General features: G+C 40.4%; 2 protein-coding genes across 3 annotated transcripts in view; one reads left to right on the top strand and one right to left on the bottom strand.

Annotated features, from left to right (window-relative positions):
- The window catches only part of LOC137644153 (transmembrane protein 185B-like), a 102486-nt gene extending 94388 nt beyond the window's left edge, over nt 1-8098 (top strand). Inside the window, exons 6-8 of the mRNA XM_068377136.1 lie at nt 1484-1607; nt 2221-2453; nt 5594-8098. Of these exons, the coding sequence (XP_068233237.1) occupies nt 1484-1607; nt 2221-2453 (357 nt within the window). The 3' untranslated portion in view covers nt 5594-8098. The remainder of the gene's footprint in view (nt 1-1483; nt 1608-2220; nt 2454-5593) is intronic.
- A 3115-nt stretch (nt 8099-11213) lies between these two features.
- LOC137644152 (kinesin-like protein KIF21A) overlaps nt 11214-27717 on the bottom strand; it is a 34933-nt gene continuing 18429 nt past the window's right edge. For both annotated transcript variants that reach the window (XM_068377134.1, XM_068377135.1), the window contains exons 3-6: nt 25679-25943; nt 21044-21240; nt 16358-16564; nt 11214-14676 (exon numbers count right to left, since the gene is read on the bottom strand). In XM_068377134.1, the coding sequence (XP_068233235.1) occupies nt 14527-14676; nt 16358-16564; nt 21044-21240; nt 25679-25943 (819 nt within the window). In that variant the 3' untranslated portion in view covers nt 11214-14526. The remainder of the gene's footprint in view (nt 14677-16357; nt 16565-21043; nt 21241-25678; nt 25944-27717) is intronic.

Below are 27717 nucleotides of genomic sequence, written 5' to 3'. Positions count from 1 at the left end.
ACTCGTAAGTTATCATCCACCCCGAGGGGGAGAGGTGAGGGAGGGAGAACCCGTTGAACGCACAAAACGGAAAACGGGAAATCCGCTCAACCACCAGAGCTAAGAAAGAAAACGAGAGAAAGGGGTAACTCGTGACTGCGAACAGAAAACGGGGACCCCAATCTCTCGCTCTCTTGGACACAAAAACAGGACTAAAAATCACACAACACTATTATAAACGTATAAAATAAAAATGTACATCCATATAACACTACGATAGAAGAATAGCATCTGCTAAAACTTAAAAAAAATAGCACAGTCGAGTGACGAACGCCTCGGAGGGGCGGGTACTAAACAAAAACAAAGCTAAATCGCTATCTCGTTCGTAGGCTGGACTTACTAGCAAAAAGTACCATGAGCATAAATACACAAAAAAAATAAAAATAAAAATAATAACGGTTCTAAAGGCATAAGGCCAGGGACTTAACCAAGAACCTAAGTGACAGAGTACTAAATGGGCAGACAAAGATGAATTCCCAAACAAGTGAACAAACAATGGCCGCCATGAAAGGCCAGACGGGAATAATAAAACAGACTATACTGGATATAAAACAAAAGCCCGGTACAATAACATACTGTCAAAACAAACTATGGTACTTAACATTGGAATGTGTGAAGATGGAGCTTCGGACATGACAAAATAAATCCACGATAGATAAAAAAGACCGAGAGCACAACAAAACAATTCAACACTTTGTATTCCAAAAAGAAGGATGTTGTTCAGATGGCGCTCGCGTCGTGGCGGTGGTGGTTGGCTAGGACCTTTGTATCGGCCCATCCCTTTGACGAAGGAATTAACTAAATGGAAGACAACCTGTGAATAGTGGTTTTCACGCGCCTTTGCTTTATATACACGACACCCAAAAGGTGCTCGCGCGAGGGTAGTAACCTCAGCATTCCATGCTTTTTTCTTTCTCTGGTATAATTGGAAGGTTTTATCAGAAAAGATATATATGAAGGACTCTTTTCACCCGGCGCCACAGATCGACCCAGAAATGATTTTTGTCTTGTAGAAATTACTGTGGATTGTTTCAGCCTAAGCAAAACTTTGTCTTAAAATATTTAATTAACCCTTTTACCCCCAAAGGACGTACTGGTACGTTTCAAAAAAGCCATCCCTTTACCCCCATGGACGTACTGGTACGTCCTTGCAAAAAAATGCCATAAAATTTTTTTTTTCATATTTTTGATAATTTTTTCAGAAAATTCAGGCATTTTCCAAGAGAATGAGACCAACCTGACCTCTCTATGACAAAACTTAAGGCTTTTAGAGCAATTAAAAAAAAATATACTGCAAAATGTGCTGGGAAAAAAATAACCCCCTGGGGGTTAAGGGTCGGAAATTTCCAAATAGCCTGGGGGTAAAAGGGTTAATAAGACAGGCATATCAAACTTATGTTCCTTTATTCATAAGATTTCATAAAAGAACAAACTTGTCTTTTAGATCACACTGACCAGCAAGATGAATGGCAATACTAGTGCAAGCTACACATCGGTAGTTTCTCCACTTTACATTTCATATGTGACGCTCATCATCATGTCCTTCAGCACAAAGAGAGCAAACCAATGTAAGTATATTGTTCTTATATTCATACAAAGTAAAATAAAGTACCATAATCATAGCTCTTCTTGTTCTGGAAGGCAGGAGGCTTGAACTGTGATTCAAATTTAGTGGAAGTTTTCTAAAAATTTTGAATAATTTCTTCACCCTCGTTTTCTGAACAGATTTGATTGAAGGCCCCATAGCTACTGGTTAAAGTTTTGAGAGATATTTTGTTTTAAGAAAGTCATAATTATTTTACACAACATAGTCACTAACAGTTAGTTCCTATATGCGGGAAAATTGATGAGGACCACAAATAATAAGATGATTTTGGAGATATGAGAAAAGGAAAAATAATTTTTTTTACGTTAATCTGCTGTTTGGTTTCCAAGGACTTTTCTGTAAAGGCTAGGACAGGGAATCCACTGACTTGAATATACAAATGAAATATTGTTTCTCCTGATATAGGGTCAGTGTTTCAACGTGGAAAGCATAGTGTACGCCTGATGGTTTTTCCTTAATTTCATGGTTTTTGCCTTTAATCATTATGTGCTATAATTGAAAAAGGAATATAAGAAATGATACTAAATGACTTTGTAATTTTTATTAATCATGAAGTTACTGTATTTACATTCCAGGGTGGTTTGGCCTTCGCAAAGACTTATGCCAGTTTTTGTTAGGAGTTTGTCCCTTGCTTCAAGAATATGCCAACATCTCGTACAGTATGCCTCACGCAGAAGATAGACAAACAGAGAGTGTGTCATCAATAGAGGGTGGAATAGTGGGTTCGGATAAAAAAGATGGAAGTGGCTCTCACAGACTAGAACATCGCGTGGTTGTTCCGGCTGTTAGTCTTGAAGTGCCTGATTAGGTAAGGTATTTTTTCTTCTTCTTTGCAGGGGATTTATTGATTTGTATGTACAGTAGCCATAATCACAAAAAATATAACAAAATTACTCTTACTGTTTAGCTACAAAAGATACAAGCTCTACATTTTGACATTCTATAATGTAAGCATAATTTTCTGATAAAAACTTGTTCGGCTGACATTTTGAATTGAGGACAGTCTGAATTTTCACACAACTTGCTAATTTTCTGAAAATTGTGTGTAACAAGGTAGAACCAGGACTGGTAAGAAGGCCATGAAAGGAATAAAGACAAGACTAGATATGAATTTAGATAGAAATTTGTTAGACTAAGGACAGTAGAGAGAACTCTATTCACACCTAACCCCTTAAAGGGGGAATTCTGTATAAAAATATCAATTATGATTGTAATAGTGCTACTGATATGGTTTGAAGAATTGGATTGTTGTTTGTAGTCATATGACTATTGTTGTTTTTAAGAATTCTACACCTTGCATAAGTGAGGTTGGCACATGTTTGTTAGGTTAGCATGAATGTGGCCTAAACCATAATATCAATATTTTTAATTCCATTTTAAACATGAGTGCTTTTCAATGTCAGCTTGTCCTTTATTTGGAGATAGACATATAATCCCCCCCCTTTATCTTGCAGTTGTCATACCTAATTTTGATAATGCTCCTTAGGCTATTTAGGATTAAATCACACGCTTTAAATGTGTAATGGCACTTTTAGCATTTTACCCTGGGTTAAAATTCATTGTTTGAAGTTACACCACTACACAGTTAACATGAAATTCATTCAGCACTTTGTTAAGATGAATGGTCCTATAGGTTAAAATTAGATAAATTTATAATTTTTTTCTACTTTATACATGATTAGTGCAGTAATGAGTTATATAGATGCTAACAATGAGGTTCATTACTGCACAGCAAGGTGCTCTTTTTGAAAGTACAGTACAGTACATTACTGCACAGCAAGGTGCTCTTTTTGAAAGTAGTTTTTTTTTTCTTTTAAGGAACATGGTGATCAGCAGTTGCTGATGCGGTCATTTCTCTTGTATAAGGAGGTTCTTATAAACTTCCGTCTCCGTCGATTTAATTTCTAAACTGCAACACACAAATCATCTGCAGGTCCCAATCTTTGGCCATTGTCTGAAGTTTTTTTTTGCCGGAAAGGAAAGACTTTCTAGTATAGAGCCAACTTCTTCCTATTCCTGGGATTCTCATGCTCTTCTTGTCCTCGCTTGAGGACCTAGTCATCTCCATCAGAGTTTCATCCGTTAAAAAATCTGAGAGGGCCTTATTATATCGTCGGTAGTCACATCTGTGAAGCCATCTCCTCCAAGAAATTTTGCTATCTTCACTGCTTTCATTACTGCAAAGTGGTTGATTTTGCCAGGAGAGAAGCTTCTATAATCGTCATCAACTTCTGGCCACAATTTCTTCCAGTAAGCTTTGTTTTTTTTCATTCTTCATCTCATTTATGACTTGGATATTTTGGACACGCATTGCAATGGTGTACCAAGGTCATTCATTACTCTTTCAGCAAGATGTTATCATCTGCAGCCATAGATTTAACCAGGTGTTGCAGCGAGCTTCATGTATAGTCCCTTGAAAGTATGAATAATGCATTGATCCATGGGCTGAATTAGTGAGATATCATGTTTGGTGATAAGAATTCTACCTGAACACCCTCATACAACAGGTTGATCATGTGGCCTCCAGCACTGTCCATTAGCAGAAGCACTTTAAAGCTTGTCTTCATGGATGAAGCACTGGTGCATTCCAATATCAGTGCTTGCACTATCCATGTGTTTTGGTTTTGCCGCACTGACAGCAGTATTTTATTTTTGTTTTTGAGAGCCCTTGGGTTTTTGGACTTGAAAAAAAGTGCTGGCTTTATCATAAAACCACCTAGCATGTCAACACTTTGTGTGAGGCAATCTTTGTAAGCCTTGAATCCACAGGCTCTGGCCTCTTGTTTCATAACTCCCAGGCCCCATGTGCGAGTTGTTCAAATTCACACACGATTACTCGCTTAACTTGTTTCTTTATCTAGGATAAACATTATCCTTTCATGTGACTTCTAATTTTAAAAAGATTGTGCATTTGTAGGCCTTGAATCCACCGGCTCTGGCCTCTTGTTTCATAATTAAAGTCCACGATGGCATACAGTTTCCAAAAGAGACCAGTCTCATCTATACTGAAAACTTGTTCATGCGAATAACCCCTTCCATCAATGAAGGTTTAGAATGTTGTCATTTACCTATTCATCAGTGGCCAGTTTGTCAGCAGAGGCAGCTTCTCCATGTTTGGGTACAGGTACACTTACGAGGTTAAACCTCTTGAAATTTATCAAACCCGCTCTTGCTTGCGTTAATATCTATTGTTTGCTGGAGATTCTGTAGATGGTCGTTTCTGGGTTCACTTCTCCGACATCCGTAAACTTGCCGTTACCTAGTTTTCTTAAGTATAATGTTTGTATCGATTGCAGTGTTCCTCTTCCTACAGTCACTTATTTAAAATGCTAATGCAGACTCCATTCGTACTTTCCCTATGTGAGCATTGTTGTCATTTGCTGCTCAGAGCTTCACACTTCTGTAGAAGACAGTTGGCAAAGGGAAGGAGAGAGTTCTATATTCTTCCGATTCACTTTTTTTTTTTGTAGTATAGTCCAAATGGGAGGATGATCGTAAGAAATCTTCAAGGGTTTTTAGCCATTTGCCTTCTCTTCCGAGTGATAGATGAATTTCACTTCAACTGGAGCGTAAGATCGGTGTGGTGGCCACCACTGGCACATTGGTAGCAGATGAGCTGTCCTGCCCCAGGCCTGAATTCTGTTTGCCCTCACCTTCCCCTCTGGACATTTGAGGACTGCCTCATTTTTTCCCCTTCCCTTGGTACTTTGGAAGACCTAACATTTCTTGGCAACTCCACTCCCTCTTGAGTTCACGCAGGTGTGACCTAATCCCCCACCCGGTGGGTACCCCAGAACTGCATAAAGTTTCCTCAATCATGAGTCATAGGTCAAAAGTGGCTTGTGGGTTTGTATTGGTAGGAAAAATAATTTACTACCATAATTTGATTTTAATATAAGCTTAATTATTAAATGAAAGAGCACATGCTCTACATTCCTTTTTTTCCAGGACTATCTCACTGGTTTTCATAGAATACCAGTCTTCATGGAAGAATGCTGTCTCCCGAGAATGATACTCAGCAGTTTAGAGGGAATGTCTTAAAACCTTTCCTGCCTTTTAAGCTGCACTATGCAAGTTTGAGTTTTCACATGCATTGTCATCCCATATGTAGCATATTTTGAGTAAACTATAGTTTTCACAAATGCATATTTTCTCAATAGAAAAATTATATACAATGTTTTTCCATAGAAAAACCATTGATGAAAGAATATCTTTGTATAGTACATTATTGTAAAAGATTTTTGTAAAACTATCTTCATACTACACAAATAGAAAAGTGCCTCAAGATATCCAGTAAAAATTATGAAAATGTTTTTTCGTAAACTGTTTATATAGACATAAAAATACAATTTGTATTTTTTCTTTTAAAGAATTTTGATACACTTTCATATGTGGAAAGGTTGAGATAAATGCTTTGCCCATTGATGGAGATATGTGTAAGGCTATTTATGTTTGGGTAGTTATCAGTCAAAGAAGTTAATGTAATAGCTTAAGTTTTTTCATGCTGAACAGGAGCAAATTAAGTGAAGTACTGTATATTATTTTCAAACGGTCTTGTGAAGCTTTTTAGTGTGTAACTAATGCACAAAGGTTTATTAGCAAATTACTACAAGGATATAATGATAATTATACTTCTTTATCCAAAATTAAATGTTAGTGGGCGTGTTATTACAATTCGAGATGTAACATCAAATTTACTAAAATTATATTGTCATATTTATAGAACACTTCATTTCTGAACTTGGGCAGTTATTTTACATCACACCAGTACTATTTCATTGAGACCCCCTTTATTAGTATTCAGTTTAGATTTGTCAATGTTGAACTGATAAGTTTTGTAGATGAGCAAAAAAACGTATTTTTTTTTTCTTGCTTCTCTAACTCCAACTTAACACACACAAAAATTTATTGTTCATTTGCCTAATTAATATTACAGTATTGTGAAGAATGTTAGAAAACATAAATAACTTGTAAAAAAATTTGTTGGTAAAAATATTGATCCATGCTAATATAAATTAAGACCGTACACGACAATAAACAGCTATCTGATTACTCTGTAGCTACTTCATCTTTTCAACTAATTGTTAGGGTTGTAGTGACTTGCTGGCATTTTCTACTTTGTTCTTTAATATCAATATTAACCGCGTTCATCTACAAATATAATCAGACCAGTACTGTGTTTGGAGGGGGTTTGGTAATTTCCAAATCTTTCGAGTTGGTAAAACTATACAGGCGTAACTAATTTAGAGGTAAAATTTTTATTGAAATACAGTACAGTACAAATGAAATACTACTCAAAGATAGACAGAATCTTTTTGAAGTTTTGGAAACCTTGTGGCATTAGATTGGTCATGGACTTTATCAAGTGGACTTCAGCCTTTCCAACAGAAACTGTTGCTCCAAATATCCTTCCTTTTCAATTAACTTCATTAACAAAACATTTCCAAGTTCTTAATTTATAGTCGTGGAGGGTTAAGCCATTAACAAGGGATGAGTTCTCTTATATTCTTTAAGTATGCAATAATGAGTTGGTGCTCTATTAGTTTTATAAATAGTTAGTGATACATGATTTTTCTCTAGAAATATTCTTGCGTTGTTCTGTGTAAGATTTACACTGTACAGTACATTATTTTTTTTTAGTCACCATTGTTGAAAAGGTACAGCATTTTTTTTTTTTATTCATTGGTCACCTTTGTATGTTTTGTTTCATATACTAGGAATATTTTGTTATAAAAAATTTTATATTACATTGCAAGCACAAATTAATAATGCATAACAATTATTTCAACTTCCGTTATGTCACGAGTTTCCTTAACCAAAATTAAAAAATCAAGAGCATGAAGAAAAACAATCAACTATTTTTTTATGTAACCGCTGTAAGGAGATAAAGGTTGAAAAGATGAATTATTATTAATTGAATCTTGCTCCTAAGTGAGCATGCCTTGTATGTTAGCACCCAAAAATTACTTGTAACTGCTTATCAAAATATATCAACACACTGTACAATGTGGGGATCAAGAGAAATACATAAAAACCTTAAAGGAGAGTGTTAATGTCTCACTGCACTTCTCTTTTTCCTGTACGTTTTGGGTGTTTTAATTTTATCAATGAAAAGTTTTCATTTGAAATTGTTTTTCTTGGCTGAACTCTACATAAAATAGAAAATAATCTGTTGAAAGATCTGAATGCAATATCTTGGTTTATAACTTTACATATTAATAATAGGCCTCCAAAATCTTTCATGTAGATTAAAATAGGTCATAGCAGGTTAATTTTTTTCTGAACAATTAAATAGTTTTAAAAGAAGTGAGGATGTATTATTTTCTGCATTGTTACTACTTGTTTATGTATTTAAAGTGGGCATTAATTTGTAAGAATTCAGCTAAAAATATTAACAATGCTCCTTAGTGATATTTTGTTACTTATGCAATAAATGTAATGTTATTTTGTCCACTTTTAATTCTTTTTCTATCAAGGTACCTCCATTCATCCTATCAACAGGGTCATATCATCAGTGGAATGTAGTCATTATATTAGGGAAGGGTCTTTGCATTATCCTTATAGCACTAACGGTACCGACAGTTCGGCTGTAGGTTGCTGTCCAAAATCTTAACTTGTTCCAGCACGGAATACTTACCTCAAACTACATTCTTAGGAGTATCTGGGATCTCCTCCCATCCGACCAGAGTTTTGTGTAGTTTACCCTTTACCCGTTTTCTATGAGGGGTAACCTCAGGCGGAGTGATACGCACCCTGAGGCTAACCCCGGGACAGAGAGCATGCTTGCTCAGGTCTCGACCTCCAGTAAGTTCTCTGGTCGCGTCGCGTTATCATCTCGCCGCTCTCCTTAATCCCAGTGTAACTCTTTGTGTCCCCAACCCCTTCGTGTCTCACGCGGTTCCTTTGTGCTTTTCCCTTTGCGTTCTTGTGTCTCGTGGTGCTTCCTACTGTGTCATGGAGCATCCCCGCCGTTGTCCTGGGCCTATGGCCGGTAAATCGTGTGGAGCGTTCCTGTCGAAACCTGAAGTAGACCCGCACTCCTTGTGTTCGTCATGTAGGGGCAGTGTGTGTTCCCCTACCGCCACGTGTCCGGAGTGCATCCTGGAACGAGGTGCAGTGGGTGCGTTACGGCACCAAGAAGAAGAAGGAGACGAAGAAGTTGCTTAAGAAGCCGAGCATCTCTTCTCCCCTTGCTTCGCCGGGCTTGTCGTCGGACGGAGCTTCCCTGCCACCCTCCCCTACCCTGAGTGGGGGACGAGGTAAGTCCGTTGCGAGGAAGAGGCCCGTGGCCCTTCCCCAGGAGTCTGATCTGCAGAATAGTGGGGTTGTGGAGTCTTTCCAGGCAAGTGTGGGGCCTGAGGGAGGGTCGGGAGTGTGTGTGGGGGACGGAGTCCTGGTGCAAGCAGGGCACGTCTCCTCTGATGACCCTATGGGGGGAAAAAATGTTCCTAATTCTTCTCCAGCCTCTTGGGCTTGTTTTTCAGGAACCTCTGCAGCTGTAGGTACCGCTCAGAAGGAACACTCGCCGACATCAGACCCCCTCCAGCGAAATCTGCTATGTTTCTGGATGTCTTCTTACAGGCCCCGTCGTCTGTCGAGCATCAAGGGAACCCTCCTATGTCTTCGCGTGAGTCGGGCCCGAACTGATCTACAAGTCGCCGGGTTCTTCAGTCGAGGCGTTTTCCTGCTCCTCGGAGGACGAAGCCAGGAGGAAACGCAGAAGACGTCGGGAGAAGTCCCGCAGGAGGCACTCCTGTTCGCGCTCCCGCTCCAGGTCTCGCCACGGGAGTAGGCATTCCAGATCCCCTAGAAGGAAATGGAGAAGAAGTGGCTCCCCGGACGAAGAGTGGGTAATCATTCCTCGCAACAGACTGTTGGAGTTGGCAGCAGTTCCAGGCTCTTCAAGTTGGCGCCCTAGAGCCCATTCTCCAGAGAGATACTCGTACGGTGGCAGATTCGACCGACGGAGGGAGTCTTCATTCCAGGTCCCAGCAGACAGGCATAAGTCCGCGAAGGTTCCGACTCCATCCGCCCAGCGGAGAAAGTCGCCTCTTCGGTCTGGCAGCCGCGTCCAGACCTTCAAGGCATCCCTGAGCCGTCAGGATCGTGAAGGACAGCTCCCCTCGTCGAGCAGACCCGCAGATACGTGGACCTCCGTGAGAAAGGATAGACCGAGGACGGAGGCCTCTGTCTCGACGGCTATGCCCGTCCTTCAGCCAGAACCCCAGGAGATGGAGAGGGCAAAGGCCTAGTCTTCTCCCCGTACGAAGACCTCCGATGGAGGAGCCCCGTCTCAAGCATCAGTTCGTCCTGCGGAGGAGCTGGACGACCAGGGGGAGAGTTCAGCAGCGGAGGTGTCAGCTTATCAAAGGGTGATAGGGCTCATTCGGAGACACCACAGGCTGGACGAGCCCGAGCCCTCCTCCGAGGAATTCTGCCGGTCCAGTCTCAACAGACTTGTGGATGCCCCCGTCCAGCAGAGACCCTCCCTGGCACTACCGTTCGCCAGGGATGTGAAGCTAGGTAGAGCCCACGTGGACAAGATTGTGGCCAACCACGCCGAGGCTCCCAAGAACCAGAGTTCCTCCAAACTACTACAGGGCCTTAAGTCCCAGAGCAAGTTTTACCTCCCGGAGGGCCACCGTGCAGGCGCCTGTACACTGGAACCTGCACTCGCCGTTTTAGGACAGGGAGCTGCGGAAGAGAGGGCATCGACAGCACCAATCTGGTTTTCTCCTTCGGAAGCCACCATGATGGAGGAGATAGCGAAAGACCTCGTGAACGTCTCCTCCTGGCTGGATTGGTGGGCTTCTACCCTAGTGGGCATCCAGGCCTCGTACGACCTCACGGTTCCAGAGAATCAGGCCTTACTCAAGGAGCTGATTAGCTTGGGAGGTAAGGCCCTGAAGTTTCTGTCGTACCAGTCACTAGCGCAGGCCGCCAACTGGGTCCTACGGAGGAGGGACACGGTCCTCAACAAGATCACCAGACGGCTTCCTGACAGAGAAGCAAGGTCCCTGAGAAGCCTAACCCTGTGGGATGACTTGATTTTCCCCCTGAAAGCAGCTGAGGAGTCAATTGAAAGGGTCAGGAAACTCGAGGACCAGGGCGATTCCAGACCCCCTCCAGTGAGGACACCCGCACACAGAAGGACTACCTCCGATGTTCCTCTACCTCCTCGGGCTTCTCCTAGCCAGCCCAGGAGAGACACCCCTACTACAGCCTGGTCACAGTCCTCTCAGCCCTCCCGTAGGGGAGCAGCCTCAGCTCAATCCTCCTATAGGCCTTCGTATGCAGCGTCCAGAAGAGGGCGTTCAGGCCGCGCCTCAAGGAGGAGATAGGGAGAGAGGCCCCCTACTCCTGCCGAAGCCTCAGGTGGGGGGATGCCTCAAACACTCTTGGCAAGCAGTCCTGAAGGAAGGGTACAGGTTACCCTTCCTAGCGGAACCCCCACCTCTGATACCAGATCAGCAAGCAGGGTGGCTAGCCCCCAAGGACCCCTTGAAAAAGACAGCCCTGCAGGAGGAAGTCTCAGCGATGCTGGCAAAAGGAGCGATGGAACCAGTCAAGGACCCTGGTCCAGGGTTCTATAGCAGGCTTTTCCTGGTGGAGAAAACGACAGGGGGCTGGAGACCGGTCATAGACCTATCAGCCCTCAACAAGTTCGTGTGCAAGACCGACTTTAAGATGGACACTAAGAAGTCGGTCTTAGCGTCCTTGAGGGAAGGGGACTTCATGATGTCAGTAGATCTCAAGGATGCCTACTTCCAAATTCCAGTTCACCCCTCCAGCAGGAAGTACCTACGGGTGAAATGGGGTACCCAGACGTTGCAGTTCAAGACCCTCTGCTTCGGGCTGTCCACAGCCCCTCAGGTCTTCACGACGGTCTCAGACTGGGCACACGAACAGGACATTCGCCTGATTCGGTACCTGGACGACTGGTTGTTACTTTCAGCCTCAGAGGAAGTACTGAGGGAGCAAGGCACGGAGCTTCTGCGGTTCTGCAACGTCCTGAAGAAGTCCCAGTTGATACCCTCCACCAGGATGACCTACCTCGGAATGGTTCTGGACTCCTGGTTGGCGAGAGCCTTCCCCTCCGCAGAGAGATTAGACAACTTAGACCAAGTCCTCCGTGCCTTCCTGTCGGGCCAGCCCAGGAGAGCAAAGGACTGGCAGAGGGTGATAGGCCACCTTTTGTCATTAGAGAAACTGGTCCCCCGGGGCAGGCTGAAGCTCAGGGAGGTCCAGTGGAATCTGGAGAGCTGGAACCGGAGGGACTCCCCCCACAAGGTGATCCCGGTTTTCCCGGAGACGAAAGAGGTCCTAGAGTGGTGGTGCAGCAGGTCGAACACCCTCAAGGGAATGCCCTTTGCAGCTGACCCTCCGGAGATGTTCCTGTTCATGGACGCATCAAAGGAGGGGTGGGGTGCCCATCTCCTTGGAAGGTCAGCAAGAGGGAGTTAGACGGACGAAGAGAAGGCCCAGCACATAAACGTGCTAGAGATGCGGGCAGTACGAGGGGCGTGCCTGGAGTTCGTCCACCTACTCCGGGGGAACACCGTGGCTCTGATGTGCAACAGCGCCACGGTGGTGGCCTACATAAAGAAACAAGGAGGACTAAGATAGAAGGAGTTGTGTGTCCCTACGTTGGAACTTCTGGAATGGGCCGAAGTAGAACAGATCAGGATCTCAGCAAGGTTCATTCCGGAAAAAAGGAACGTCCTAGCCGACGGCCTCAGCAGGATGGGACAAGTAGTGGGTTCCGAATGGTCCCTGCACCCAGAAGTAGCCAAAACCATCATTCAAAGATGGGGATCACCGGTGATAGACCTCTTCGCAACGAGGCTGAACACACAGCTCCCCGTGTTTTGTTCTCCTGTGCCAGACCCAAGAGCGGCGTTCGAGGACGCCTTCCAGCATCCCTGGGACAACCTCGACGTTTACGCCTTCCCCCTTCGGGATGCTCAGACAGGTCCTCAACAGAGTAAGGAGGGCGGACAACCTGTGGATGACTTTGGTAGCGCAATGGTGGCCGGAGAGAGAATGGTTCGTGGATCTAAAAGAACTGGCACAACTTCCACCTTGGCCCCTTCCGGACAGGCCAGACCTTCTTCGGCAACCACATTTCCAAAGGTTTCATGAGAACCCTCGATCCCTCCGCCTTCACACGTGTAGGTTATTGAGCGTCTCCTGAGGAAAGAAGGCTATTCGTCGGGGACGGCAGCGAGGATGTCAGGCTACCTGAGGCTATCATCGGCAGCGGTCTACCAAGCAAAGTGGGCCACCTTTACTAAGTGGTGCGCCTCTAAGACCATCAAGCCCCTGAGGGCCTCCATCCCGGAGATAGCGGACTTCCTAGTTTATCTCAGGGACGTCGTCAACATGTCCATCCCGGCTATGCATATGGCCTCGCATACCATACCCAAAATGCATAAATCCAATTGATAAGCCAGTTAAGGACAGAAATTCTCTTATGTGGTAATGCGAGTGGGGTTTTCTAAGAGATTAAAAAAATTGTGATGTGGATTAATGGATCAAGAAAGTCTTTGGAGAAAAGACTGCCTCTGAAGGCCTCCTTATCATGGGCAATGTTCTTGCTCCCCCTTCAGGCTAGGATGATGATGTGCTGTCGGCATTCAACTTCACTGTGAAGTTCTTCATGTCCACAGCAAGTCTCAATAAACATGTCCTCGCAAGAAAATTTCTCACAAAATTATGAACACCGCTTGGAGAAAGTGTGGCCAGATACTAAACCACAAAGGGACATTAGAGGCTTTGGGACCAGCCCTTTATTGGAGGATGTTGTACATCTGGGTAGGTTTGTGATGAACTGGATTTATGAATTTGGGGAATACAGGCCAGTGCTAAGGCTTGTGAGGCCATTCAACACCCAAATGAAACTGGGGAAAAACACCAGTTATACTAAGAAATGAAAGTAACGTAGTTGGACAGCAAGATGTTAGAAGGAATGGAGGTAAAGTAGAAATATAAACACGGGGCACATAGGGGACTGATTGAACCCAACCCTGCAAAGACTGACCCTCAAATAATGCCTACAGTGCACTGACAGATAGTAGACTAAAGAGGGTTAGTAGTAATGATATAAAAGTTTGTAACGAAGAGCAAAGTCTGCTCCAGCAGCTTGCGGGGAACATTAACAGGTGAATATAAAAATCATACTGCACTAATTTGTACAAAATGAATGGTAGTACTGTATTTCAAAAGAAATATATAAACAACAAAGCATAACATAAATGTGTTGAGTAACCTAACAATGTAATTTCATGAATGTTAAAATTAAACCTATATTTGACAGCTTTATAGCTAAACTCACATATGGTGCACCAACATACCGAGCTCAGGCAAGAAAAGATATGAAAAAAAACCCTGAATTAAAGCTTCCGTAAGTTCTTATGGAAGCGAAGGCTCTTCCAAACATTATCTCCTAAGAATATTGTCTGTGCTTTCCAAAATTTGAATTTGCATTGTGATATTTCACATTTTGAAGGAAACTGTCTACTATACTAGAAAATTCTTTTGACGAAATGTAGATTTTAAATTAGACAAAAGAATGAATTCTTACATAAACATTTCCAGAATTAAAAAAATAAGCAATTAAGGTCAAAGTTTTGTTAAACACTGACAGATTGCAGATTAATTTTTACACAATTTCCTTCTAAACAAAGGTCCCATATTCTTGAAAAATTACTTCAGTTTCACAAGCATCCTAAAGTGATACCTCTAGTTAATAATCTTTGTAATTTATCCATGCCAGGTGTATAGAAAACCCTTAAAAACCATCAATTATCAAATATGCTAACTTACTTGATATAAATTAACTTGAAGAAAACCCTATTGCAATGCCTTACACCAATAAAACTTCAATCAAACAAAATAATTTTAGATTTCTTATTTCTCCTGAAGGTTGATGCTTCTTGTGGTGCAGAAAAGTCTTGTACTTCATCACCTAAGGATTCCAATGCGTTTCCATCTATTCGACCTATTTTCATATTAGCTTTATCTTGTTGGGTCTGAAAGAGAATGGCAACATTTTACAAGAATCCAGGTATTTGAAAACAGACACAGAACTTCTATACCGTACACATGATAAATAAATCTTCACTAATGTGAAAGCATCTTGCCCTTTCATTCCCCACAACTCCGATCCATACATCACAGTTGGTACAATCACTTTCTCATATAGAACTTAATTTACATTCATGCCCAACCCTCTATTTTTTACTACTCCCTTAACTGCCCCCAACACTTTGCAACCTTCATTCACTCTCTGACGTACATCTGCTTCCACTCCACCATTTGCTGCAACAACAGACCTCAAGTACTTAAACTGATCCACCTCCTCAAGTAACTCTCCATTCAACATGACATTCAAGTGACTGCGAAGCTATTTTCAACCATCACGGACAGCAAATTTCTATTCGTAAAATCAAGGGATGCGCTAACACTACAGTCCATTTTGGACTCCTTAACGCTTACACCAGCCTCTTTCTAAGCACTGACTTATAGGATGAGGTCACCAGCCCAGCTAAGGAAAGATAGTATAGTATACACATTAACAGTAGTTATGGAGTCATCCTGAAATTATTCAATATGATATACATATAGTATCAAAATATAAATGAGTACCCAAGTATAAATTCAATCTAAGAAAATGTATCTATCATTCATTATATTAAGGCAATGATCCTTCCATTTGGAAAGATCTTTATGTAAACATGGACAAAAAAAGTTTAAATTATTCAGGTCTGCTATTTCCCTTGACACAATTCCCTTGCCTCCATAGTTCCTATAATTCAATGTAGCTGTCATTCCGAATACCTTCCCAGGGCACCACTCGGCTGATTGGCAGACATGGATAATTTGAAACAAACTAATGGGACCACATTTGACTTGGGCCATTTTCTATCAATATGAAATTCAACCTGGGAGTTGAGAGCATCAAGTCTAGTGTGGTAACCCTTGCTTTTAGATTTACAGATATGAAACCTTGTTCTTTAATCAATTCCTCTTTGCCAAATTCTGGTCAGTGCTGTCAAAAAAAAGATATTCTGATTTCAGTGACTGAATAATATAAACTATACATTTTACTTTATTCATATTCATTGTGTCATGGGGTTGAGCAGTGGGTTTGACCACAAAATATGAGGCTTAGTTATTAATACAGAGAAGCAATTGAAATCCATATTTTCAACTCCAAAATACAGTACACTCCTGACAGAGACACCATGGATGAAATACTGTACAGAAATTGCCAGATTTCAGATAAACAGAAATATCTTGTTAGTGCCATAAGAGAAATTACTTATGATAGGTACAAGTAAGCTTGTACTACTTTATACAACAGAAAAAGGTACCAAAAAAGATAATTGAAAATAATCTGATAAGATATAACCTTAGAATGTAAAAAAGATTTATATAGAATTAAAATGAACACCTTATTTCTTTGGAGCAGAAACAATACTTCGGTACACACAAATCGGTTAATAATTCCAATAATTACAATAACTAAATCAATATAAGATGGAAGCACAATTAGTAAACTTTCAAGATACACAACACTAAAATCCTCATTAAACATTAACGAAGCAAGCAAAAATATAAATTAAAAAGGCATAGGGGTCTATAACATAATAAAAGAGTAATAAACAATACTTTAGAAACACCAAAAAAAAAAAAAGAGAAAAACAATACCTGTACAACTGGGCAATTTGCAGCAAGATGTACAACGGACCCACATCCTCGACAAGAGCCACCATTCGGATACAAGCCCCGTGGATTATCTGGGCACTGCCTGGATATGTGGCCTACCTGTCTGCAGATAAAACACGTCGCCAGAGGAAATTCGTCCCCTTTGCCTCCTTTAGGACAATCCTGGACTTTATGTTCGGTTGAGCCACACTGTAAAATGAATGAAATATTAGAAATTCATTTTCCCAAAGTTACTGAACAACTTTTTTCTTAAGAGTAAGCTGCTTCCTCTAACAGGAGTCTATCGCCAGTCACTCAATAGCTGCTAATTTGCGAGCAAAAATTTTTGACCTCACTTACAAAGGAGGCACATTAACAGAGCAGGGTAACCGCCCACACCCACACTGCAACATTTGCCTATAATGTATCTTATACCTGTTCTTAAACTTCCTGAATAATAAGACACTTTCTTTCCAACCATTTATTATTTTTTTTTTTTTGTCATTTAACCAATTTTTCTACACCCTCCTCCACTAATACTTCAAATTTGTACATGCCTTATCACACTACCATCCTCCACCCTTTCCACTTACCAACTTATTAATCTTTCCAATTTAAATTTATTTTATACTTACAAGTGTAGATAATGGAATTTTAATAATATAATTTATTTCTATACTCGCCCTATGTTCGTATTGCTCTACTCAAGCTGCTCATTTTATCAACATTTACCCATAAAATTTTAAAAATTTCTTTTTTATTTCCTTTCAATAGACACATACCTCTATTAAAGTAATTCGATACACTAGCAGTTCAATGTTATTTCAGTTTCAAAATTGAAATAATTCCCTATCAGCTTGACATTACAAGAGAATAGAAATAAAAATAAAAATATTAAAATTCTGTTTATTTCTATGAACCTCTCCTGAAGTTCATATTGCCGACTCCCACATTCTGATGGAGGTGGGATGTCAGTGAAGGAAAGAGATATATCAAAAATAGAATTAAAGTACAGGATAAAATAATTAACATACTACTCAACTGGTCTAGATCTAGATTAATGATAACCACCATCTAAAAATAGTTTGAAATACGCGACTCCAGATTGTTTTTCTGAAGATATTTGAAATACCGGACTTAATATTCTCTAAATGATATCTTATCTCTAATTATTATCTACATAAATTTAATACCATATAACAAACCAGAATTTTCCACGAAAAAAAAAAAATTAAATTGAACTCAAAAGTTGATAGATCAAATAGGCAGAAGCCACTATCAAACCTAGAGCCCAACAATTCTCAATTAAGTAAACCAAGATTCTTCAAGATAGTGTTCTGTAGGTATACAACTAATACTTTTCAAGGCTTTTATAAGATTGGATCCAATTCTTCCGAGTTTCTGTGACCAAACTTAAAGGTAGAAATGTCATAGTATTTTTGGACATGATAATTTGGAATTGTAGTCCCCAATATACAAATTAGAGACACTGCCTCTAATACCAATAGTTTCTCAAAAAAATACTGAATGGTTCCTACTGGAAAAAGAAATCTATTTTATGATGAAAGGCTTACAACCAATTTCAAAGAGTGGAAGCGAAATAATTTGGGTAGACTCTTAGTCTTGAAATAATTTTTACTCTAAAGGAAGGCAAAATAAACAATCATCCTATGTCCCCAAGGCCTATTTTGAAAGACTAAGCCTGCAGTTAATCATGCATTTAGATGAAGCTTCTGCTAATTGAAAATTTTTCCAATGGTTCAAAAATCATACCTGTTACAAGCCATAAAACCACATCCAAAATCAAAAGATTTGACTTAATTACTGACTAGCTTGGTCCAGTCATGGATACATTCTTAGATTGGTGCCATTAAAAATAAACATTCCAGTATCTTTGATACAAAATAATGGTAGACAATCTTTTAATACCAATAAAAGACAAACAAGAGGGCTGTGAAAACCTGTAACATGCCTTTGTCTAGCATTTTGTCCACCTATGATTGGAGGGGAACATTTTTTTTCTGACTTCAGATGGTGGGGGACATTAATGTCGTCAGAGTCTGAGTACGAGTACGATGTGAACCAATGAGAGAGATACGGTATCCATCTTGAAAGACATTTATCTTCTATTTCTTGGCACGGTACGATTGCCATCTTGACCAATGGCTTGATAGGCATCCACCCAACTCATGGTAGAAGTAAGAGGGATCTACCTGTCCTACCACCTTCTACCTCATCCCATTCGGGATTAACCACTGTGGGGTTGAAAGGTTTGACTGGGATCTGGGTTCCTACAAGAGTAAGAGGTAGAATGAGGGGCCAACTTTGCCTTTGGAATCAACAATGGTTTCTTTAGAGCCAATTTTAAAGGTGGTTGAGTTTATTGTGCTTTTTAATGCCCTTACATCTTTGAAGAAAATAGAATTTTGGGATGATTTCCTCTATTTCTCCACTGTTTCCTCAACTTCCTTGGGAGGGAAGAGGGCTGAGGTATGATGAATAGGAGCATATTTAAGGGAAAGTTTCTTGTTGTCCGATCTGTCTGACAAACGTCACTGCCAATGAGCCTCTCCTTTTGAAGGTCCATTTGATCCACTGGTTGGGAGACTGTTGAGCCAAAAAGGTGACTGCCTTTGCCCTTGGAAAGACTAGATAAAGTCATTTTTGTTCTTCGGTTTTGAAAGGCTCTGAGGACAAGCCAAGTACCGTGCCACTGCAGATGACCAGTGATCCATTCACAATGTTGCCTGGAGGCTCACCATGGAAGCAGCCTTCAAGTTGGCAGACTCAGAAGTTGAGAAGATAGTAGTCAGACCCAAGTCTTTCCATCTATGTTCCTAGAGTTTGGGTCGTAACCTCGTCATCAACAAGGAAAGGGAAGCGACTGGCTTCCAAGGGTGCATTATATTTCTTTTTTTCCCTAGAGTGCTAGGGGCAGAATTTTCCTTGAAGGCATACTGTGAGAGAATTACTTCTCCCAGAAGCTTGCCTGTTTGCATTCTCAATTAGCCCTGCAGAGCCCAAAAGAAGCAGTCAATAGATGTTTTGTCTATCGTGAACGGTGACCTGGAAGCTTCTCCTAGGCAGTCCATTTGCCTGATATTGTAATGGCAAGGACATTGAGGAAGGTACTCAGTCTCAGGGTTTTCTTGCCTCTGCTGGAGCAGGTCCTGAGTCCTGATAGTAGAACTATGTCCCCAGATTCATCTCCCATACTTTTCTGGTCCTAATATGGAACCTCGCCAGTATTCCAATGAGGAGGAAACCGCAGCATAAGGGATCTCTTCATTGACAGCCCAGGAGGTGCCCTTTGATCCCACACAAGCCTTCTGTGACTGGTCAATGACCTGTACCTCAAAGGCTCATTCATTCACTCCGTGAGGACCTGTGGCGAGTCTTTTCCATTAGTTACATTTCTAAGGTTGAAGAACTCCTCTGGTCAGTCGAGCCTGATCACAAATGGGTGATCGCTCAAATAGAAGTGAATTCTTTTGAACAGGTAACCGTTTATGGATTAGAGAAAATGCAAGTACTGTACAGGTACTTGTGTACTTTCCAGTGAGGGCAAGAGCCCAGGTGAGCACTTGCGACCAGGGGCATGCATGGTCAGGCGAATGTATTTTTGCTCTTGTAAGCAGTCTAGTAGGTAAGCTCTTACAAATAAGAGCAAGCAGGCGAGTATGAACACTTGAGTGAACTTCTTCAGGGGAATGGGAGTCTTGGCAGAGCTCTTGCACACAAATGTGCCACCTTGCCTAATGGCTCATTGCAAGCCTACCAACCCCAAAGGCTTAAAAGGCATCCCCCCACTCACAGTAGGCAAGCACATCTTTATGAGAGAGCGCTAATATCTAAATTCACTACTTCAGGGTGAGTGCTGAATTAGACCTCGATACTTAAGGTGAGGGTTTGCCACAGTCTCTTCATAGACGGAATACCCTTATAGCCTAAGGAAGGCCACAGTGACTTTCACTACACAATGAATGGTGGAGTTCACCTGATTAGCTGAGGGAATCAGCCAAAGCCACCTCACATGCCTCTTAGCAAATACAGAAGATCTGGGTCCTCCTCCTTTTTTGCCAACTCACCAGAGGGGAAAGGCAAAGAAAGCTCAAGAGTAGAATACCTGAGAGCAAAAGAAGAGTACCAGCAGACTTCTTTAGCCTTACGGAAGAACTTGAAATTGAAGAATCTCACTTTGCTATGTTCCTCCTCTTACCACATTCGATCCAATGTGGCGACATCCATTCACTAAACTCCTCACAGGGGGAAGACCAGAAGCAGTCGTTCCCCCTGCAACAAGGGCACAAGGAATGGGGTCAACGTTGCTCCTACCAATAAAGGTGCCGCATTTCCAGCCAGAAATTTGGGGCAGGACTGTATGCCTGTACGTTGTTTCTCCATTCAGAGCAAACAGCAACCACACATTGCTATAAAGATAAAATCAAATTAAAGCAGCCGAGTTAGGAACAGTGAGAGTACGTCCGTACTGCTCAATGGCGTAAGTCAAAGTAGGTTCTCCGTGTGCTGGTATGGGTTCCTCCACCACCCGTCGGTAACAACTGACAACTCGTTAAAAATTTTAACAGCCGAACTCCAGTTAGACTGAAATCATAATCCTATGAAGCTTTGTATCCAAGTAGGAACAAATGTAGATTTATAAAATTACAAGATATCTGGATCACTTACCCCATAGCAAATACAATTCTGCTCAATGCCATAGCCACCATGAACATCAGGGCATTCACTTATCATATGACCTCTTCTTCGACAACGAAGACACACTCTCTTAACTTCCCGACGAAGTACCTTTTCTTCCTTTCTTCGTTCACCTTTCATTGTTCTCCGTAATTCTTCTCTAGATACACGTCTCTTTAGAAGATCAGCTGATAAGGAATATAAATTATAAATAAGAAATAGAAAAGCACTGCACCAGTTGAGAAAAATTTAATACCTTCAACTCTTAACATCAAATAGTGAACAATTACAGATAATATATTACATGAAATCTAATGAAATCACGGGAATTAAAAATCTATTTTTCATTACAGTAAAAAGATTAAAAGAACTGAGACAAAGGGATAATTAAACAAAATCATAAGAAGTCAAAATCCCTTTCATATCTACAATGTATTAATTTCTAAAAAATATAGTTATAAGGAAAATGACAGCAAGAACTAAAAATAACATTCAGAAAAATATTCATAAATTTCAGCTAGACTTCACTTTGAACATCAGATATGATTTATGTACGTCAAAATTACCCTCTTATTACTTTGCAATTACATAACATTACTGAAATATAGGGACTATGAAAATCCCACTCCTAATTTGATTGAAAACCAAGAATTAAATGGTAGACCTTCATGATAGATTTAACACTTAATTTTTTTTAATTGTCATCATATCCTCCCACACCTATTGACACAGAGGGCTCAGATTTCGCCAGTCGTCGCTATCTTGAGCTTTTAAATCAATACTTCTCAATTCATTATCTACTTCATGTTTCATAAGTCTTTAGCCATGTAGACCTAGGTCTCCCAACTCTTCTAGTGCCTTACAAAGTCCAATTGAAAGTTTGGTAAACTAATCTCTCTTGGGGAGTGCAAAGAGCATGCCCAAACCCACTCCATCTACCCCCTCACCTTGATCTCATCCACATATGGCACTCGAGTAATCTCTCTTATAGTTTCAATTCTATTCCTGTCCAGCCATTTAACTCCCAATATTCTTCTGAGGGCTTTGTTCTCAAATCTACAAAATCTGTTGGATATTGTTTCATTGTTATACCACGACTCATGTCCATACAGTAACACCGATCACACTAAACTGATATATAGCCTGATTTTTATATGTAATTTCAGGCGATTTGATTTCCAAATTTTACTTAGCCTAGCCATTGTCTGATTTGCTGTTTTCAATCTTCTAGTAACTCAAATTTTAAAGATACTGTATTAAAGATCATGGTTCCTAAATATTCAAATGATTCCACCTCATTAATCCTTTCTCCTTCCAATGATATTTTGTCTTCCATTGCATATTCCGTTCTCATCATGTCTTTCTTCTGTTTATCTGGAGCCCAACCTCATGTGATATTTCACACATTTTGATAAGCAAGCTTTGCAAGTCCTGCGGTGTTCTGGGAATAAGGACAGCATCATCAGCATACTCTAGGTCAGCTAATTTCAATATCAATCCCGTCCAATCCTTCTCTACCGTCCCCAACTGTCCTATGCATTACAAAATCCATGAGGAGGATAAACAACATAGGTGACAACAAATTGGATTTCTATATTCTACAAATTGCTGTACCACATGTCTTGAAAAGAAATTTTGGTCAGTAAAACTTCCACCTTTTCTAAATCGCAATTTTTCATCAATCTTTCTCTTTAGTCTCTTTAGAATGAGCATACTGTACTATATTTTTTCATGACAACTGACGTAAGTGTGATGGCTCTGTAATCATTGTAATCAGTCACATCTTTTTTTTGCCATTTTCACCAACACTCCTAGCTCCTATTCATCAGGTTTTGCCTCTTCATGACACATTCTCCAAAATAATCTTGTAAGTATTCAAGAAATCACTTCATTTTTGGCCAATATCATCTCAGCAGTTATTCCATCGTATCTAGGGTTTTCCATCTCTTGAGTTTTATAATGATAGCTTCGACTTCAAACACACTGATTTCATTTATGGGCACATCAAGGTCTTCCTTAGCTTCAGGTATATAAATCAAATTATTCCCTTCATATCTCTTATTCATGACCTCACTAAAGTGTTCCATATAACGTTACCTTCTTCATCTTCTGTTGTATAACAGATCCAGCTCTTTTCTTGATGGGTATGGTAGTATATGCTTCTTCTTTGCCCCAGTGGAGATTTCATTAATAATTCTATGAGTAATTCTTACATCACAGCCACTCCCTGAAATCATAGCTTTTGTCAACCTCATCTGCTTTCCTGTTTAGATATTCTCTCCAGTTATTCATGGCTTTTCTTTTGACCTCACTATCAATACTGGAATACTTCGGATGCTCTACCTTGTAATTTTCATTACTTCCTCAAAAACTTTCAACAATCAACTTGTCTTTGTCTTCTTTTTATAGTACTGTATTCCAAGTAAGATTTGATATCCATGGTTTTCTTCTTATAACTGCCTCGCAAAACTTCACTACCAACTGACTGATACATGTTCTTAATGTCACACTATTCTTCATTAATTCTTTGCTGATCTTCTCTTAAAGTCTCTAAACTACAAATCGATTCCTACATTCAATTACAAAGGTTTCTCTGTGTTCATCTTCTAGAAGCTTATTTTTATCAAACCTAGTTAATCTATCTACATTTCTGTTGGTTGCTTTCAGTTTTAATTCCAGTGCTGGCAATGAGGAGCTGGTGATCACTACCAACATCTGCACCTCTATAGCTTCTTAGAGTTCTCTATTAATGGCTATGGGATCTATTTGATTTTTGTAATTTCCACATGGGTAAGTCCATGTATATTTGTGGGTGTCATTGTGCAGGAAAAGAGTACTTCCAAAAATAAGATTTTTTGTTGAACAAAAACTTATAAAATGGGCCCCATTTTCATTTGCAACTTAGCATAGTCCCTCAACACCCATCACATTCTCTAGACCTTGATCATTCCTTCCAACTTTATCACTGAAGTCACCAATCATAATTTTCATATATCTCTGGGGGATCTCATCCATTACACTCTGCAGTTCTTCATAGTATTCATATTTCCTTTCTTCAGGGGAATCATTTGTTGGTGCCTAGCAAACTATAATACTCATTGCATTGTTTTGATTTAAACTTTGCAAGTAACAATATACTATTTACAGCTCTCTATACAATTAATGCTTTTTCTGCTCTTGGTGTCATCCCCATTCCTACCCCTTCTCTTCCAACTCCATCTGTTTTTCCTGAGTATGTAAGTATGTATATATATTGCCTTGGTCTAAAATTCCTTTACCAATTCTTTTACGTGTTTCACTTAGGGCCAAGATATCCAAACTATATTTCAAAAATTACTTCTCCACTAGCTGTATCTTCCCAATCTGATTTATGGTTCTCACTTACAATTACTGTACCAATTTTCAATTTTTCCGTAGTATTTATATACCCGGAAATTCTTAGCACCCCTTTACGCACGGGACTGGGGCCCATTCTGTCATTTGTGCTTTCCATGAGCTGACTAAATCCATAAAGGATTTATTGGCTAAATTCATTAAAGGACAGCCAGTTCCTTGTGATGCGCAGTGCCTATCTAACTAAGCCAAGTGACCACTGCCAGTCCATACTAATTTCAGTATCATCAGCCAGGCATCAGGAATAAAAGCTGAAAAGGCATAATCCATCACCCTGCTGCCAGTGACTTCATCCGAGATTTAGGGGGGCATTTCCCCCACATCCAATGTTCTTGTTACTCCACCAGGTTGCTCATCCGCTTATATATAGCAAAGGTAATAATAACACAGATGCATAAAAAACTTGATAAGAAGTGGTGCTAAAAAATCTCCCCTGCATGGTTATGGGTGTTGCCAAGAATAATGCTGAAGAAGACTTAACCTTCCAACTCCTCAAAGAATAAGGTCATCTTAACTGAAGGTCACAATCTACTTTCGGTAAAGAAGAATAATTGCGAACAATCATGACCCTAATCTCAGAGAGAGTGGATCTAATGCCTTCTTAGCCATAAATCGATGCAGCATACAATTCACTCTCACATTTCTGCTTGATTTCATTATTATATCAAGGCCAATATTAACAATTCAAACTAAAAAATGCGAGAAAAAGAAAAGCATTGGATGGGACACAAAAATACAACCGTATTCGTAACTGCAGACAAGCGTGAAGAGTCTTTGACAAGAGAGTGGGCGGGGCTACTCGTTCAGGCTCACCCCCTTGTCGTTGACTATCCCATTAACGATTTAAATGGTCATTCCAGCTCTACTGTAGATATTCTCCACTTATAACAAATTATATATGCGTAAGAACAAATATGCCTCTATTCCTTAGTAATTTTCAAACATAATTTTATAACAACAAATATTAGTTTTCATAGGCTCCTGCCAACTTCATTAGCAAAAATACAAGTGACTTAATCTTCTTATAAAGGAATCAGAAGCACTTAAATATTTTATAATTGTACATTTAATAAAAGTGTGCATTGTTATACAGTACTAATATAGCATTTGAAAAATACTACTGTATACAAGTAAGGTAATTTTGCCATTGTTTTACTCCTATAAATATAAAACTTCTAAATAAATCAAATAATTTTGAGAAATCATACAACCATTTGAATAACAAGAACTGACCTCTTAATTGTGTAAGCCTTGCAGCTCCTTCCTTTGTGACCCAAAAACCATCAAACAATACGCGATCTAATTTTTCTTCGTCACCCCCATTTTTCTGAAGCATAAATCTTTTGTCAACGTTAGCTTTTCCAGTATCCTTTTCTTTACGCTTTTGTTCACTTTCCCCTTCAGAGACATCCTTCACAGCTTTCTTTTGATCAAGTATCAACTCTCTTGTTAATTCCTTGTGAGCTTTCCTTTTGGCCTTCATCATTTTTTTCCTAACCTTAAATTGGAAAAAAAAATTTAAGTTATTAGTATTTTTCCTAACAACACAAACCTGAATCCTTTAATTGGAGTACGCTCAAAATTGGAGCAAATGCTTTTTTGTTGACCAGGTGGACATGAGTCTTTTTATAGTTTATTTATGACATATTTGTTTTTGATGTTGTTAATAGTTTATATATGACATGTCTGTTTTGACGTTGTTACTTATTTTAGAATGATTTATTGTTAATTTGTTCTCCATTTATTTATTTCCTTATTTCCTTTCCTCACTGGGCTATTTTTCCCTGTTGGAGCCCCTGGGCTTATAGCATCTTGCTTTTCCAACTAGGGTTGTAGCTTGGTTAGTAATAATAATAATAATAATACCAGCAAAGCTGGATACAGCTGTTGAAAATTTAACAAGATAGTGGTAGTGATCTGGAGGGTGGACGGTAAGCTGCAGCCATCCACAGACTATTGAGGAGGGAGGAAGTCCCAATAGCCAACTGGCGGGTTTACTTTCCCAGGAAATGTCAAAGCACTTTGGTCCTGACAACTGTCCAACTGCTACAATTATTGGAAAGAACAGCAACACCTTCGTCTTCCTCAATATTCCTTGAGCATGAGCATCTGCCAAAACCTTAATCTAAAGGAAAAAGCTTAAGATTATAAGTCTGATAAGGATGCCATGAAGAGAGATTTTACCCACCACACCCCAGCTAACTACCGCCACCACATTAAAAGCTTCAACAGCCATATCCAGATTTGCTTAAAGCATACAGTACAATACTCCAGTTAAGGTACAATAGTTAGTATTTATGTAGAATAAAATTCACTTTCAGTCCAATCAACCTAAAAATGACAAATTCGAAGATAATTTGTATTTTTCCTAACCATACAAACCTTAGCTATTTACAAAGGGTTTACTTTTAGCGCAGCTGAAATGACGAGCCAATAGTTTTTAACGAGGGTTAATTACCCCCGCGCTAGTTAGCGGGGGGTGGGGAAGGGTAGCTTGCTACCCCTCCCCCCTCCACACACCGGTGACTTGCTTCACTTCACTTAGAGGTAGGACTTGACTTGGGGGTCAGGGATGGCGGGCACATATGTGTAAATAGCTAAGGTTTGTATGGTTAGGAAAAATACAAATTATCTTCGAATTTGTCATTTGTTCCGTAACCGAAATACAAACCACGCTATTTACAAAGGGTGACTTACCCCTTAGGAAGGGTGGAAAGTCCCCAGCCTTACTGACTTCGGCTTGCCCGGGGGCTCGATCCCTTAGTGAGCAGCACTAGAGAGAGGGAGCCCCTGTACCTCACAGGTTCCTAGCATCGCTAGGAACGAGTGGCCTACATAAGTAGTGTGAGGAGGAGAGTGTGACTCGTCCTATGAAGTTGACCTTGAGACCTTCAGATAGGAATTCTAGGATAGGACGTTCCCCATACCACCTCGTCAGGGTATGGGAGACGCAACAGTATTAAGCTTAATACTAGGAGCACAAAGAAGCATGGGTTACCTGCAGAGGTCGAGGTCAGCTATGCGAGGACCAGGATGCTGCTTCCCCAAGAGAGGGGAGAATGAAGAAAGAAGTAAGGGTCAGACATACTCTTTCATTCACACAGACTAAGACCGGGTAACAACGCCCTCAACCTACTGCTACTTGTCCAAAAAGGAGCCTGAGGTTAGACCAGCTGTTGTGCAGCCACCACAGGGCCGATAGAGAACGTATCGAGGCTCCTGTGGGTCACGTCTTGCAGGTAGTGGGCTGTGAAGGTCGTTTGACGCTTCCA

Source organism: Palaemon carinicauda, chromosome 7 (assembly GCF_036898095.1).
Source record: "Palaemon carinicauda isolate YSFRI2023 chromosome 7, ASM3689809v2, whole genome shotgun sequence".
Classification (NCBI taxonomy): domain Eukaryota; kingdom Metazoa; phylum Arthropoda; class Malacostraca; order Decapoda; family Palaemonidae; genus Palaemon; species Palaemon carinicauda.
The sequence above is the reverse complement of the archived record's forward strand: the minus strand, read 5'-3'. Positions and strand labels throughout refer to the sequence as shown.